At 38.6% G+C, this 15640-nt stretch overlaps 1 protein-coding gene across 1 annotated transcript; it reads left to right on the top strand.

Moving 5' to 3' along the window:
* Nucleotides 1-4952: 4952 nt before the first annotated feature.
* KDELC2 (KDEL motif containing 2) lies at nt 4953-15286 on the top strand. Its single transcript, XM_017729523.1, has 7 exons — nt 4953-5145; nt 5524-5810; nt 6586-6802; nt 8163-8359; nt 9335-9529; nt 10550-10654; nt 11494-15286. The coding sequence occupies exons 1-7, from the start codon at nt 5049-5051 to the stop codon at nt 11617-11619; spliced, it is 1224 nt and encodes a 407-aa protein (XP_017585012.1). The 5' UTR covers nt 4953-5048; the 3' UTR covers nt 11620-15286.
* Nucleotides 15287-15640: the final 354 nt, after the last annotated feature.

The following is a 15640-nucleotide window of genomic DNA, read 5'->3' as shown; positions in this document are numbered from 1 at the left end:
TTCCTTCCTTCTTTCCTTCCTTCTTTCCTTCCTTCTTTCCTTCCTTCTTTCCTTCCTTCTTTCCTTCCTTCTTTCCTTCCTTCTTTCCTTCCTTCTTTCCTTCCTTCTTTCCTTCCTTCTTTCCTTCCTTCTTTCCTTCCTTCTTTCCTTCCTTCTTTCCTTCCTTCTTTCCTTCCTTCTTTCCTTCTTTCCTTCCTTCCTTCCTTCCTTCCTTCCTTCCTTCCTTCCTCCCTTCCTTCCTTCCTTCCTCCCTTCCTTCCTCCCTTCCTTCCTTCCTCCCTCCCTCCCTCCCTCCCCCGTTCCGTGTGCTCGCTGTGCCATCGCTGTTCCCAGGCTGCCCCCCGCACCCGGTCCCGCACCGCCCGGGACATGCAGTTCCGATGGCAAGCGAGGCACATGGTCAGACCCTCCTTTCTTCTGGTGCTGCCCAGTGCTTCCTCTGCTCTCACCAGTAGTCTACTCTAAATAATATGTAATTTACAGCAAAGAACCAGCAAGCTCAAAAGGAACCAGTGCTCCTGGAACTAGTGGACGTAAAATCCCAGTACACCGCTGGGAGTGGTAACGCAATTATTTTTAATGCCGAACACAGACCAGTTGCTTAAAATTTCTGTCTCGGTCAGCACAGCCCTCTGGGCTCTGTTATCCTACTGCTGCTCCATTAAGGAGTAATTTTCATCTGTTGTTTACTCAGCACAAGCACAAGCCACCCCGTGACACTTCTCCTGAGGGTGGGAATTGGGTTTGTTCTCGTAGGCCAGTAGTATGATGCCAGTCAGCTATTTGCTGCTGCAAGTTAACTCCACACACTATATTAATAGTTTAAATTTGGAATAAAAATTACTTTTGTGTCACAGATTCTATAATGAAGATAACCCTGAGATAGCCCCAGAGGAAATCCTGTGTTGTAAATTTATACTGGGTAGAAGCTACTTACTTTGCTGTGTATTATTTACTGTTCACAGAGATGGTACTGAGAGGGCAGCTACCAGGTATGCAGGGCCTCTTGCTGTCTTGTTAGTTAGAAAGCTGCTGCCTGCAGAATCAAAGAGTAGACATATATTATACTGGGTATGTTTTCAGTCTGACAGGACCATGGATACTTCAGATCTTTCAGGTCTGGACTTTCTCCATCTGCTGTTGCAGCTTGGTGTTGGATGTCAGCACACTTTGTAATTGCAGTCAAGAATGTGACTGCATGCTCACTGCCAGTGAAGTGGAGGCTGATATCAGCTGCACAGCGAAGGCCTTGGGTTCAAGCACCAGGTTGCTAAAGGTGAAAAGGTGTGAAGTTCAGTTAGATTCTCATGCTAGTTTAAGTCCTCCAAGATAAACTAGTAGGACATGGGTACTGAGAACCTAGTTTTGATCGTGGTGTGTTCGTGTGTGTTCATATTTATGTTAATAAATTCAATGTCCCAGGAAAGTTTCCAGGTCCCGATGCCATCTGGCATGGAGTGATCTCCATTCATCCCATGACCTGCTGTGGCCTCCAGTCAAAGACAGAGCATGCGTGCTGCCGACAGGGAAGAGCTGTTGCCTCAGCCTGTGCTAACTGCTGTCCCATGCTGAGAATTGTTTAGGAGTGTGCCAAGGATCCTTAAAAAAATTAACAGTAGACCTGATCATATTGCAGTGCATGAGCACTGTTTAATGTATTCATAGAGACCCTGGCTATAAATTTCTGTTCTCGAATGATTTAAAATGTTCAAATTCGATCTGTAAAATGTCATTAAGAATTACAATTAACAATATTTATTCAGGCACCACTCTCCAATATAAACTAAATACATCCCAAAATATCCCTAGTGAGATAGCAAAAAATGGACATTATCACCTCCATTGCAAAACAGGAACACCGTGATCAGAGCAGAAGAGCTATGGTTAAGGCTGCGCATTGTGAGATTTGTCCAAATCTATTAAATTGTTTTTTGTGTGCATTAGAATTTCAGTCAAATGGGTCAGTACTTACTGGAATCCATTATAAAACATGTATAGCATAATTAGTAGATTTTAAATCCAGATTTGTTTTCTGAATGTCAAGTCTGTTCACCAGAATTGATATGCATCATTGCACATCACACTGAAATTTCAACCCAGAGGCTGTAAGTCTTTGACTGCCTCTGTAGGAAGATATCAAACAATGCAGAATTAATTCATTCCCTAGAAAAATTATTTAAAAGATTAAAAAATCCCTGCTGAAAATACAGAACTTACTTTTAGTGTAAACTGCATAGATTTTTTTTCTTTGAATACTGGGATACACCTTGTCGTTCTTTCCTGCTGGGTTTTACCCTAGGTTTAACAACTGCCAGCCATGTCTTTATGTGCTATTGACCGTGATAAAATCAGCTGTTAACTGTTGTTCAGATGATCTACACACTCTGCTAACAAGTATTCTTCAAGGCCTCCCAGGTGTTCTTGCAGGTTTCACCAAATGCTTTCAAAGAGCAGAGCATGCTTCTTCCAGCTCTCATTCCAGTGCTGCTAAACAGAGTTGTACACCTCGGTTCACTCACCTTCGTACCTGGGCACTGCAGCACCTCCCTTCCAGTCTTTGGTTGAGCATAATCCCTGTGCTTTTGTGAGGGTCACACATAGGACCTGTATCTGTTTGTTGCTGGATATATGCTCTTGCATCCGACTCTGAAAGTATATATTAATAATTCGAATGTCTCTTCAGTGACTCCATCGATACTGTAGTTTCCATCTGTGAAAGTAACCAGCAAAGATTTCACTAAGTTGAATCAAAAAATCTTCAGATCTTTTAATTTCTCTTCAGCATACATGTCAGAAATAGGGTGACTAGGTTTTTTGTTCTTCTCTAGCAATTTTCCTAAATCAGTATCTTGTTATCTTTTCCCTCTTTTCCTCCATTTCGTCACTTGTTCTTCCATGCATGGTGTACCTCTTTTGCAAGCTGCACAGGAGGAAAAAGATGCATAAAGCAAGTGTCATTATCTGGATTTCTTAAAGTGTCCCATTTTGACTGTGTCTATATTTTAGTCTCTCTTCAGTATTGGGAAATTATTTCTGTACTTAAAATGCTGTCCCAGACATGTTTTCAGGGTAACAGAGAAGTACTAGTGGTACAGATTCAACAAGGACACAGATTTCTTTTACAATTCCTTTGGACTGAGAGAAACAAAAAAGCATGAGTGAAAGTACCATGGTAACTTCCTCCACTTAAAAAATAAAAATAAGCAAAAAGCTATTATAATTAAATACCTCAGTAGAACTTAGAGGCCTTGGCCCCATTACACAATGAATGTTGTGAATTATAAACAAGAAGTCTGTTGCCTCCAATGAATTATTTGTACTTACATGAAATACTCAATCTCGTTTTTCTTCCCCTTCCTTTTCAGTGGAGTTAGCTTCTTCCCAGAGAGCTTTGTTATCAGTCACTTCCCTTATCAAAGGATTCCTGTGTCTAAAGTGCCACCAACTAAAACTAACATATCATTTGGGTAGATCCAGGGCTCCTCATGTCAAGAGCAGGATGTACATAACCAGCAAGGAAAAAGACCCACATAGTTATTTCCTGTAGGTGAGGACAAGGACATGAAATTCAGTAATACTTGACTTGTGATTTCTCAATATTCACTCATTTTTATGACAGCTGAAAAGTTACTTTACTCTAGTGGGAAATCACTGTACCTAGTAAAAATGTGGTTTAATAAAATGGGTACAAGGAGACAAAGACATGATGCCAACAGAAAGCTGTTTCCTCTGTGATCCTCATGACAGGCTCTGGATTTGAATATTGCTTCATGCAAATAATTCTAGGTGATAGTCATAGTGTGAGGGTACTTGGTTAAAGTCACCTACTTTGAAGCAAGTTAAAAATGGTAGTTGCGATTTACAGTGACCTTTGGAAGCAGAGATGTTAATTCCTTCAGGAGAGTCATTTAATCTGGATACTCTTGCACAGTAGTTGACTTGAATCGAATGTCAAGATCCAGTGATCTAAGGAAGACATGATTGATTGTTAGAAGACTGGTACTTACCATTTGTCTGTGGATGCAAAGTATAGAATGAATCATTTAGTACTGTTGGGACACATTCAGATTTTAGTAACATCTTGATTTTATCTGGATTTTTTCAGTTTCATGTATTTCTAAATACTACTTGGTGGTAGCATTCACCGTATTTGTTTGATTCACAATATCTAGACTGTCACACTTCATGAATAATTTGTCCCCCTCTTTTTTTTTATGAATAAAGTTTACAATGACCACTTGTGATAGAATTAAAGAACATAACAGATTTATGTTTTTTGTACTCGTATTGTCCATAAATTATTCCATATCCAGTTAAAAAGTCTTAGTGCATTAATGATGAAATGCTAGTGGTCTTTAAGCACCTTTAGCACAGGTCAGACAGATGTCCAGGGAACATCTCTATTATCATTCTCTTATCCCTGCTTTTCAGTAGCTGGGACTTTAAATGTTCAAGACAGTCAGCAGCAGCCCAAAGCTGAACAATTTGTATGTGACTCCTACATGCTGCAACTGCCTTTCTGCAAGCTGGCAAGTATTCTTTTCTCCTGTTACTTTAACTTGGTTTCTTGTCTTTCTTACTCTAGAGGAAATTATTGTTCCTCAGAGCACTAACTTGAAAACTCAGAATTAAACCTAATCTTAGCTTCAAAATACTGTTAGCCTTTCCTTCTGTCTTGTAATCAAATATTTAACTTTTTATTTCCACCTGCAGATATTCCATTTAGAGGTATGCAATGACCAAGAATATTTGGTAGTATGATATTTCATCACTGGAAATTAGTTTTGCCAACTTGGTAATTAAATTAATTAAATTAAAAAATTGTAGTGAAAAAATATATTCAATTCCATGGTCTTAATTCAGTAGATCTTGCTCTTACCCTTATTTACTAGATGTGATTCTAGTAGCTTAAAGTGCTTTTATCTGGTTTTATTTTCCTCTTTCCAGGGAGATCACAGTTTAAAGTGGTAATTAAAGCACTTTCTCCAAAAGAAGTCACAAGAATTTACACCCCTCGGCCTTTGGATAGAAATGATGGTACATTCCTTATGCGGTATCGGATGTATGGAAGTGTCACAAAAGGCTTAAAAATTGAGATACTTTATGGTGATCAGCATGTGGCTCAATCACCTTATATTTTGAAAGGTAAGAGTATTTTTTGATGTAATGTAATGTGTCAAAGTTCTGAATTAGGCTATATTTGAAAGTGCAATACCTGGCCTGTGGTAGCTGTGGACACCTCAAACAGCTCTGAGTCCCCCATGTGCTGGGCAGGTTCACAGTAATGGAGCTTCAATTAGCAGAATAATTTCACCCTGGTAACATGAAGTCTTGTATTTCTGAAAAGAGAAGAATGTTGCTGTTTTCTCAGTTACACTGCAAAATTCCAGAAATTATAGGAAGGATGATTTCCCAAGAAAACTGTAGAAAACATGGAATAAAAAATGCCAAGCCACTGTAATGTATACATTATGTTTGCTGTAGAATCACAAATACAGACTCTGCATGCTTTGTTTTCCACAGAACCAGTTTATCATGAATATTGTGACTGTCCTGAAGAAGACCCTGAGGTCTGGCAGGACATTATGTCCTGTCCATCCCAAGAACCTCAGATTACAGAAGACTTCATTTTGTTTCCCACCATTGACCTGCAGCGAATGCTTAAGGAAATCCCAGCAAAGTTCAGCCAGACAAGAGGTGCTATTGTTCGTTACACTATTCTCAATAATCACATCTACCGGCGCTCCCTAGGGAAGTACACAGACTTCAAAATGTTCTCCGATGAAATGTTCCTGTCACTGGCCAGAAAGGTATCAGCTTGGATCATGTCAGACTATTGAGGCAGTATCACGGAATCACAGAGTGGTTGGGGTGGGAAGGGACCTCTGGAGAACATCTAGTCCAACTCCCCTGCCGAAGCAGGTTCACCCAGAACAGGTAGCACAGGATCACCCCCAGGGTGGGTTTTGAATATCTGCAGCCTGTCTGGGCAGTCTGTTCCATGGCTCCGTCATCCTCACAGTAAGGAAGTTTTTGCTTATATTCAGATGGAACTTCCTGTGTTTAGGTATATGCCTGTTTCCCCTTGTCCTGTTGCTGAGCACCGTTGGAAAGAGTCTGGCCCCATCCTCTTGACACCCACCCTTAAGATATTTGTAAGCGTTGATAAGATCCCATCTCAAGTCGTCTCTTCTCCAGGCTAAACATATTTAAATATGGCAGTTCTGCAACTGTTGTTGTATCTTTGGATTTATAATTCCTGAAGTAAGATTTGACTTCCATTTTTTCATCAAGACAATGCTGTGTGTTAGGGGTAATGTGTGGGGGCTGGCCTTGGCAGTAATGAAAATGCTCGGAAAGCTGCAGGGGCTAAGGCCCAACTGTGAGCTGTTTCCTGGCCTCTGGGTGTTCCTTTCGTACTCGCTTGCAGGGCAGAAACTTGGAACTCGTAACTTAAGCACAGCTAAACCTGTGAACTATCCAGTAGATGCACTGAGTCTGCGTGACATGAGAGAACTGAGGAATATGTGTAAGAGTGACAAACAGCTTCTCTGTGTTATTATCCTTTCCTGGGTGTACATTTAGGTTCGTCTTCCTGATGTGGAGTTTTATCTTAATGTTGGCGACTGGCCAGTTGAGAATCGGAGAGCTAATGATACACCTGGTCCTGTACCTGTCATCTCCTGGTGTGGCTCTGTGGATTCCAGAGATATCGTCCTGCCAACCTATGATGTAACCCACTCCACTCTGGAAACCCTGCGTGGAGTCACAAATGATCTCCTTTCCATTCAAGGAAATACAGGTGAATTAGAGAGCGTGGATTTAAAAGAATTTGTGATTTCCATCGAAGAAGCAAGTTGCATTCAAATAATGTGTCAGTCTTCAGTTCAAAGTGCCCTAGGACATCTCTGAATACAAGCAGCTTAGTCTTTACAGACTAAGTGCAGACACTTTTCAACGCTGCCACTAAGTAGATGTGTTATTTAGAATCAAAATTTAAGAAGTCCAGTTTGCAATAAATGTGAATTTTAACTTAAAGGTATCCAGAAGATACCTACTGTGACGTGGCAGAGGAAAACTAGATGTAATTAAAAGGCCTTTCTCCTCAGTAAAGGACTCAAATATGTTTCTTCTAGTCAAATAGTAACCCTTTTCCTAACTGTGTTGTGGCCCAGTGTTCTGTTTACAAAAAATGAATTTGAATCCTGAAAGAAGTAAGCTGATACTGTGCTGCAGCCTCTTTCAAATGAGAAAACATTGTATGTATGAAAAAGTACCTTGGAGTGAGATCTCCTGAATTGCTTTTCTGACTTTGAAAGAAGAGTCAGCTTTACTGACAGGTGTCTTCCTCTCCCTCAGGAAATTAAAGAATACTTAAGGATCAAACAAACGGCATAAGCAATACCTAAGGAGTAAAACTGGAGTGGAAAGTTATTTCTTTTTATTTAATTAGTTCTCAGCTCCTCTTTTCTTTATTAGTTTTTAAATTAAATATTTCAGTTAAGTAATCAGTTAGAGGCATTGTGTGTTTACTGATTTAGTACAGCTGCTTTTCCAATTAGGAGACAATAAGAGACTACTCCAATTAGTAGGTCCTTTAGGGAAATTTTCAGCAGAAAGGTGAGGAAAGACATAGTTAATGTTTTTAAAAGCAGGTAGTAAGCAGAGATTAAGTTGTTCAGGCTCTTGCTAAATATCTAGAGGACACAACATAGCCATTTATTTTCTTTTTTAAGGCATCGTTAAGTGGTTCTTCAAGGGCCTAACTAAGTTGCTGGGTAACAGAAATGGATTTTACTAAAGAAATGTGGTTATTGTGGCAGGCTTTATGAATGGAGAATTACTTTAATTATTAGTATTTTCCTTACATATTTTATAAGAATCCCTTATGTAGCTTTCAAGATAGTTGAAGTTATTGAAATACAAAATTGTTGAGTGGAAAAGCAATCCTCTGATTTTCCTATTATGAGTTTCTCATCCCAAAATTCCAACCAGAATTGGGAGTTTAACCCCGTGATTAATAAGTGGTTATGGGAAACCATGCATGTCTTACCATGTCTCTGAGTGTAATGCCACTGTCAAACCAAGTTCCTTACTTGCATTAAATGGATCCTGAACATTTCACTGCTGTTTGATTTTGCCTTATCACTCACTGCTCATAGGCCCCTTCTGGGAAAACAAAACTGAGCGGGCTTTATTTAGAGGTCGAGACAGCCGAGAGGAACGTCTCCATCTTGTCAAGTTATCCAAGGAAAATCCAGAATTACTAGATGCTGGAATAACAGGATATTTTTTCTTCAGAGAAAAAGAAAAAGAGCTGGGGAAGGCTCAGCTGATGGGCTTCTTTGACTTCTTTAAGGTAGCGGTCAAATTACAGTTTTGGATTAATTTTCCTGTTAAGTTCTTACCAACTGAAAAGACAAGGCTTACTTTTGTAAATTCTTTTCAGTAAACAAAACAATTATGCTGCACTGGGAGCACGGGTCTACGCAGGGTAGATAAACCACCTGTAATTAATGTCCTAGTGTGACACACCTGTGAAGAAAGCCAAGAAAGACCTTTAGAGAGGTCACATCTTGTCTTATTTTATTTTTTAATAGATTGAGAAATTGGATTTCTCTCCATCAGGCTTTCCTTTATTTGGGGTAAATATGAAAACAACGGATACAATTTATATCCATTGCAAGTACATTATGGATGTCAGAAAGTCCTTGTTGTAACAAGTTAGAAAAATAGATGAGTAATTTCATTGTACTTCAACACATAAATTCCACGGCAAAAGAGGTATAAAAAAAAAGGGGACAGAGTCCTGTGTAAAGCCATTATAATATATAGCAATTGAAATTCTGTTCCAGAGATTGGTATTTCAGAAATGCTGTAACAGCCAAGAACATCTGCCAAAGCAGTACATTCATGGTTACTTTTAGTATAATGTTTCAGCTTATTTTATATAATAATACATGTTTCAGATTATTCTACATAATAATGTTAATTTTAAGTCAGAATAAATTTACTCTGTTTGAATTGAAGTATAGATCAGTTTTATTTCCTTCTCTGCTGTAGCCCTGGCTTTATCCCAGGACACTTCAATAGGATACCCATCAGGCAGTTCCTGTGACAGAAAGCTTCTTGAGTGTCATCCTGGTGTTGAAAACAAATCCTTTTTCCATTGTGTTATCCAGAAGACCACGTGCTTAATGCTAAAACGAGTTTGAAGATGAAGATTAATAAACATGATTACTCCTTGCCTGTTAAAATAATATTTTATATAGTCAGTGTTCCCATTCTGATACAAAACATTTCACCTTTTTTTTCCTCTCTCTTCACGCTGTAGTACAAATACCAAGTGAATGTAGACGGCACCGTAGCAGCTTACAGGTTTCCATACCTCTTGCTGGGTGACAGCCTGGTACTGAAGCAAGATTCCCAGTACTATGAACACTTTTATATTGGATTAAAACCTTGGAAACATTATGTTCCGGTTAAGAGAAACTTAGAGGACTTGCTAGAGAAAATAAAATGGGCTAAGGTAAGTTCCATTACTGATTCAAGTTCAAAATTATAAACAAACATGAAAATAATTTTTCTTAATAGTCTCTTTTTTTGTATTTCCACATATATATTTTGCATGAACTCTATCGAGATCCTGGAATAAAGGAAGTACATTTTGTTGTTAGTATAAAATGGGAAGGCCTTAATTGAAGTAACCATCTCTATTTAGGGCAATACTTAAGTGTTCATTTTAGGTATGGGCAGAAGAGTTAGTGAGTCAGAGCCTTAGTATACTGATTAAGGTAATTGTGGAAGAAACAACCAGATTCCTAGATACTACTTAATTAATGCTATAGCTTTTTTAGGCCCTGACTAGAGCAGAAGTTACTGCATGTTCTGTTTGAATGTACAAAAAATTGCTGCCCTGTGTAACATGCTCAGTGAGAGGCTGGGATCCTGTAAGCAAAGAGACATGACTGTGTGATTGAAAACACCCTTTGTGCTTTAAGTCAAAGTGCTGTTAAGGTTAAAAGAACACAGGAGAAGTTTCTCTTCTGAGAGTACTGTAGTTCTGCCTAAGGAATCAGGAGAATACTATAAGCTTTGAAATATAGACCTAAAAAGCTTGGGAATAAGTACATTAATTCATGCAGTTATTTTCAAAAGGAAGGCATTGAATTCCATTGCATTGGACAGGACAACAGCTGTGGTTTTGTCTTCTGTAAAACTAAGTAAGTCTGGGAGATGTCAGCCCTGATTTTGAAGAGGCTTGTGGCTTGGACAAAAGGGTAGAGCAGTAATCAACTGAGTTTTCAAAATTGTACACTTAGTCATGAAAGTTGTTATTGATAGCCCTAAGGTAGCAGTACTGACTGTAAAAGCAATCCAGTATTTTAAAACAAATCTGCAATTTTAATAACGCCTTTGCAATCTACCAGTAATTGCACATAAATTTGCATATTTGAGTAGCCCATTTAATAAAACTTCTAATGCTAGTCAGGCTTTGAGTAACTCACTGATTGCTCTGTTATTCATTTCTTTCATCTGAATTTTCCAGGAAAATGATGAGGAAGCAAGAAAAATTGCTAAAGAAGGACAATTAATGGCAAGAGAATTACTTCAGCCTCACAGGTTTTACTGCTACTATTATAAAGTGCTCCAGGTCAGTACAAGAGATCACCTTATTACTCTCCCCCAGGTGCTACTGCTACCTATGCTACAGATTTCATATTCACTCCTTACTTAGATCAATAGCAGACATGGTACATATTATTCACAGGAGATTAGTGTGAAGAGCTTTGCTAAACCCTGCTTCCTCATTAAAGCACATATTAGTTACTTTACAGAATCAGCAATTGTATTTTTTTGTCCCCATGCCCAATCAGCCCTGTTTTCTTTGTCACTTGGGAGTTGGTTTCCAGTAGATCTCTGTAGGGTATCATTTGTATATCCAGTTTTCTTCCTTTTTCCCTTCATGCTTACATCACGAGCTACTTCTACTACAAATCAATTAATACATGGAAAAGAAATTCCAGAAGTGTGACTAGTAGAGTGGTAGGCAGTGAAGCAGGCCCAGTAGTCATTTCTTTCTTAGAAAATGCAAATCTCTAGCAAAAGAAGTTTCTACTTTCTGAAAATACGGATTTCTTTTTCCTGTTCTGCTGTGCAGTTAGATGTCAGCTTCAGCAGCCACAGGTTAACACAAAGTTTGGAGCTGTTCTGTGTACAAAAATGACATTATCTGCATAAAGTGGTTAGGAACGAATAATGACAATATTCAAGTTACCATAATAATAGGCAAAAACATGAAAGGAGGTTTTCAGAGGCAGTGTAGCCTATTAGTAGGTGTGTTACAAAGACACCTTGTGCAGAGGTTGTAAACAATGACATAAGGAGCCTGGATAAAGGTAGGCTTCTGACTGGAAGGGAGGAGGAAAATTCTGCTTCATGAATTATATGTTGGTGCTTATAGCATTCTTAAATGTTGTTTACATATTTCAGAAATATGCCGAACGCCAAGCCAGCAAACCTGAAATACGGGATGGAATGGAACTTGTACCTCAGCCTGATGACAGGGACTCAGTGTGCAGTTGCCACAGGAAAAAGCCTTTAAGGGAAGATCTATAACTGTACTGGATGGAGAAAATTACCCACTTAAAATGCAAGAATAGGAATTAAGCTGTGAAATCTAAGACACTTGTGCAGTAGCAGACATTCTTAGTTATGTATTCTTCTTGTATTTTCATACCCTTTTTCACACTTATTCTGATGTACAATGTTGGTTCCCACAGTTTTGGTTCCATGACCACCACCAGACAGACACTGAGTCTGCAGTGGGGAGTGTCTGGGGGATTTGTTTGATGTACTGCATCATCAGGAAGAAGAGCACAGAGCTGCTCGTGTTCCAGATGGGACCTGTTTACCAAAGTTTTATGAGGAACTAGTCACCACAAGAGATCTTGCCATGAGTCAGTGCAAGTTTTTCTAAAGAAGCATTTGTGATACATTAAAACAGTGTTATGATTTCTTCATAAAGTTTACCTCAGTGTTAGATTGTTTCTTGTATACAAAACAACTTTTGAACTTGACAAAGAAAATGAATATTTGAGATTTACAGATACCAGATCTGGTCGTGCTTTCAAATTATTTTGTGGTCTATGGCAGGTAACAGAATAGACAACATGATATAATACTCATCAATTTTAGAGGAAAATGGAGAGGAGGTGGAGATATTAGAAAAATATGTTTATAAGCATCATGGCTGTGAGTCACCAGAATTAAATGCTGCTTTAAAACAGACTCTATAGCTATCACAATCACAGTGCTTTGGGTGCCAAGTCCCCGCTCTGAAGACCTGTTCCCTACCAGTGACAGTGTCTGTGAATGTAGGCACAGATCCACAAAAGGACTTGGAAATTTCAGGCCATGGGAAACACTGGTGTCTTAGCTCAGCAATACCATCTACAGTATTCTAGACTACTTGAAATCTGAAATTTGTTAGCAGAGTTTTAGACCACCTAGGTTCAACTTCTGTGTAACAATCTAGGGGTTGAGTCCATGTAAAGCAATTGGGAAGCTGGTTGTCCTCCTTGGTTTGATTCAAAGCCATTTTTTTCCAGAGGGTGCCTTAGCTCCAGACTGGACAAGAGGTCTTCAGGTCTTCTGCTGAAGTTCATGTGCAGCCATGAAGCTAGCAATGCAAAACTCACAAGGGCAGAAGGAGCTGGTCATACCTTTGTGCTAAAGTGTGTCTTCGGGTGTGGCAGAAGAAGACTCCTCGTCCTGGATGTGGCTCCAAATACCTCTGTTGATTTTTACCCAAGTTTGTCTTCTTCAAAATGCATAAATAGTCCTGGAAGGAGATGCCAATACCAAGACCAGTGTCCACAAGCACCCATTTCTGTGTTTTCATCTTGGCTAATGCAACCTGCCTGAGCAGCTCCCAACTCACTACAGTCAGATGAAAGCTTTCATGGATACCAAATTCTCCCTACATTAAAAAGAATGGAGATGTCTTAGGACAGTAGACTTGTCTGATTGATTTGGTGCACAAAGTTCAGTGCTCTATACCTCATGAAGGCTTCATTCTTGGTTCTATACTGCAAGTTACATAAAATTTCTCCATTAGAACAGGAAGAAAGGCTAGATTTTTCAGTATGCTAAATATGGAAAGAACTTTGTGTTTCTTAAGAGGTTAATGCAACTGTCCATCAGTCATTTATTATATTATGCCAGTTAAGAAAAAAACCTGTATCATGTTGCTCTAACCATAATCCTCTTTGTTCTGGTTCAGCCCACTTCAAACACTCATGTATATAGTGGTTGTATTTTTATTTAGCATGAAAATCAGTCCTAGAACTTCAGGCTATAAATAAATGTTCAACTCATCTGACATAAAATTTTCTACATCAAAATTCAGGAACGGGGTTCCATTGCTGAAGCTTACACTTAAAACTGAGTATGTGCAGCTCTTTCCTTCTATGACAGTGTACGGTCATTTTTACTGTATTATACGATCTTATTTTGGGATATTACCCACTATACCATGTGCTTTTTATATTCAACAGGATTTGTGGAGGTGGTGTGCTCAGCAAAGGCAATTAAGCGTAACAGATGGTTGAACAACAAAGCTTTCCACATACTTCAAATCAAGAGTCCAAAAGTGGTCCATTTGTATTTTTTAAAATGGGAGAGAATAGGGGGAGTCATGACGCATACTTTATGGTTCTTTGGAAATAGCTGTGTAGGAAAACTTGCCTGGCTTGAAACAGAAGTCTTTCAAACTGAAAGAAGAATCAGATAAAAGTTAAATTATGAATATAAATAAATGTGAATATTTTATCCCTCCTTTCTTCCCTCATAAAAAGGGAAACTATTTTTAATTCTTCTCTGCCAAAAAACTCCTTGCTTTTGTAATAAGCATCACTTCAAAGCAAAGACTAGTTTATCAACAGAGTGCCTTACAGATGCTTATATAGTTTACAGGCAAGAAACGTCCTGAAAAATATGACTGCATTCATCTTTTTGCTGTAATTTAAAAAGTAGCAGAGAGACGGTGGAACTTTTACTACAAGTCCATAGTAATTGGAGAAAATCTGGTTCAGTTATTAACTGTAGCTCTTCCAAAGATAAAAGAAGGTAAGGCAAAGTCTCTCTTCTTTGTATTGGTGCTACTCTATACAGTTTAAATTGTAATGAAGAACAGTCATAACAATTGCTCCACCAGGCCCGAAAAGATGTCAGATCTATTTGAGTTTGCTGAAAAGATGATACCCATTGGCCTGGTGTGTTACAGGAATTGCTAAATATTGAGTAAAACCTGTTTTTGCAAGTAAAGTGTAATATATACATTAAATAGAATTTCTAAGTGGCATACATAGACTGGACTTTGTATTATTCTGTGGTAGTTCTTGAACAGCGACTGTTCAAAGGTGTAAAAATCTCCTGTTGGTGGTAATTTTGGAAAACTGGTAGCATACCACAGTACTAAATTTTGCTATAGTAGTTTCAGTTTTAAAGTAGAGAGTAAAACCTGTCCTGTTTTCATCAGTGGTTTACCAGTGATGACAGAGACTGTTTTATTTGTTTGAAACAGTGTGTCCTAAAGCCCAGGGCAAGTGTTTTCAAGCATAGGAATCTGCAGAGAAGGGGTTTGACTTCCAGAAACGTTGGGTAGGCAGAGTCTTTACATAAGGTTTTTTATTTTCAGATTCTTTAACCTTAACAGTAGCTTCATATCGTGAACACTGCTTTTGTGTTATGTCATATGTATTTCCTTATATATTTAGGCACCCACATTTGGAAATACCCAACCTCAATTTCATCTTGAAATGAGAACTAGTAAATCCTGATCTGATGAACATAAAAGAGATACAGTTTCATATATATTTTAGGCTGTATTTTTTTACATTTACCTCAAGATCACCAATATACTGGTTTCGTGACAGAATTGTGCCAGGCCCGCCTTGTAGATTCATAATTAAAAAAACCCTATAATCAAAGCTTGTCTGATGGAATGTTAGATTCAAGCATCCATGCTGGGAAGCATACGCCCGACATTTATTACATTACAAAGTGAATTATTTAGTTAGGGAGGAGAGCTGACAGGGAAAACATACATCACCTGTTGGAGCACGTTTGAGAAGCTTGCAAAGAAGCTATAATAAGGAAAAGAAGCATTATATAAACCTATGATATTATCAGCTCCTTTAGCAGTGCAGTTTTACGAAAGTTTTCTCTGTAAGGGCAGTGATGAAGTGCAAGATTTTATATTAAATATTATTGTTTGACTTCACAGGATTTAACGGCTGGAATCCTCTTGTCTGTGGAAAGTTTTACAGCATTTTAATGAGGCTTTGTGAGTACTAATGCTTGAGTTTTGAGTACAATGCTTCTGTGTTGAGTTGTTAATAGGAAAATCTGTACTGCAGACAGTTACGGCACTAATATTGGATTTTGCTGTGAGAATAAGGGAAAAAGGATTATTTGCATGTTTGTTTGAAAGTCATTTTAGACCTCTGCAGCACATTCCTTGAGTGCCATCATGTGAGCAGTGGTAAGCAGGAGGTGTACTAGCAGGAGTGTGGCCAGCAGGTCAAGGCAGGCATTTCTTCCCACCTGTTTGGCAGTTGTGAGACTGCAGCTGGAG

This window comes from Corvus brachyrhynchos, unplaced genomic scaffold (assembly GCF_000691975.1).
Source record: "Corvus brachyrhynchos isolate BGI_N302 unplaced genomic scaffold, ASM69197v1 scaffold253, whole genome shotgun sequence".
Classification (NCBI taxonomy): Eukaryota; Metazoa; Chordata; class Aves; order Passeriformes; family Corvidae; genus Corvus; species Corvus brachyrhynchos.
This window is presented reverse-complemented; position numbering and strand designations above follow the sequence as displayed.

Coding starts and splice junctions, on each gene's coding strand:
- KDELC2 (XM_017729523.1), top strand. CDS start 5,049: ATGCGGTATCGGATGTATGGAAGTGTCACAAAAGGCTTAAAAATTGAG. Junction 5,811..6,585: donor TCCTGTCACTGGCCAGAAAG/GTATCAGCTTGG, acceptor GTGTACATTTAG/GTTCGTCTTCCTGATGTGGA. Junction 8,360..9,334: donor GCTTCTTTGACTTCTTTAAG/GTAGCGGTCAAA, acceptor TTCACGCTGTAG/TACAAATACCAAGTGAATGT.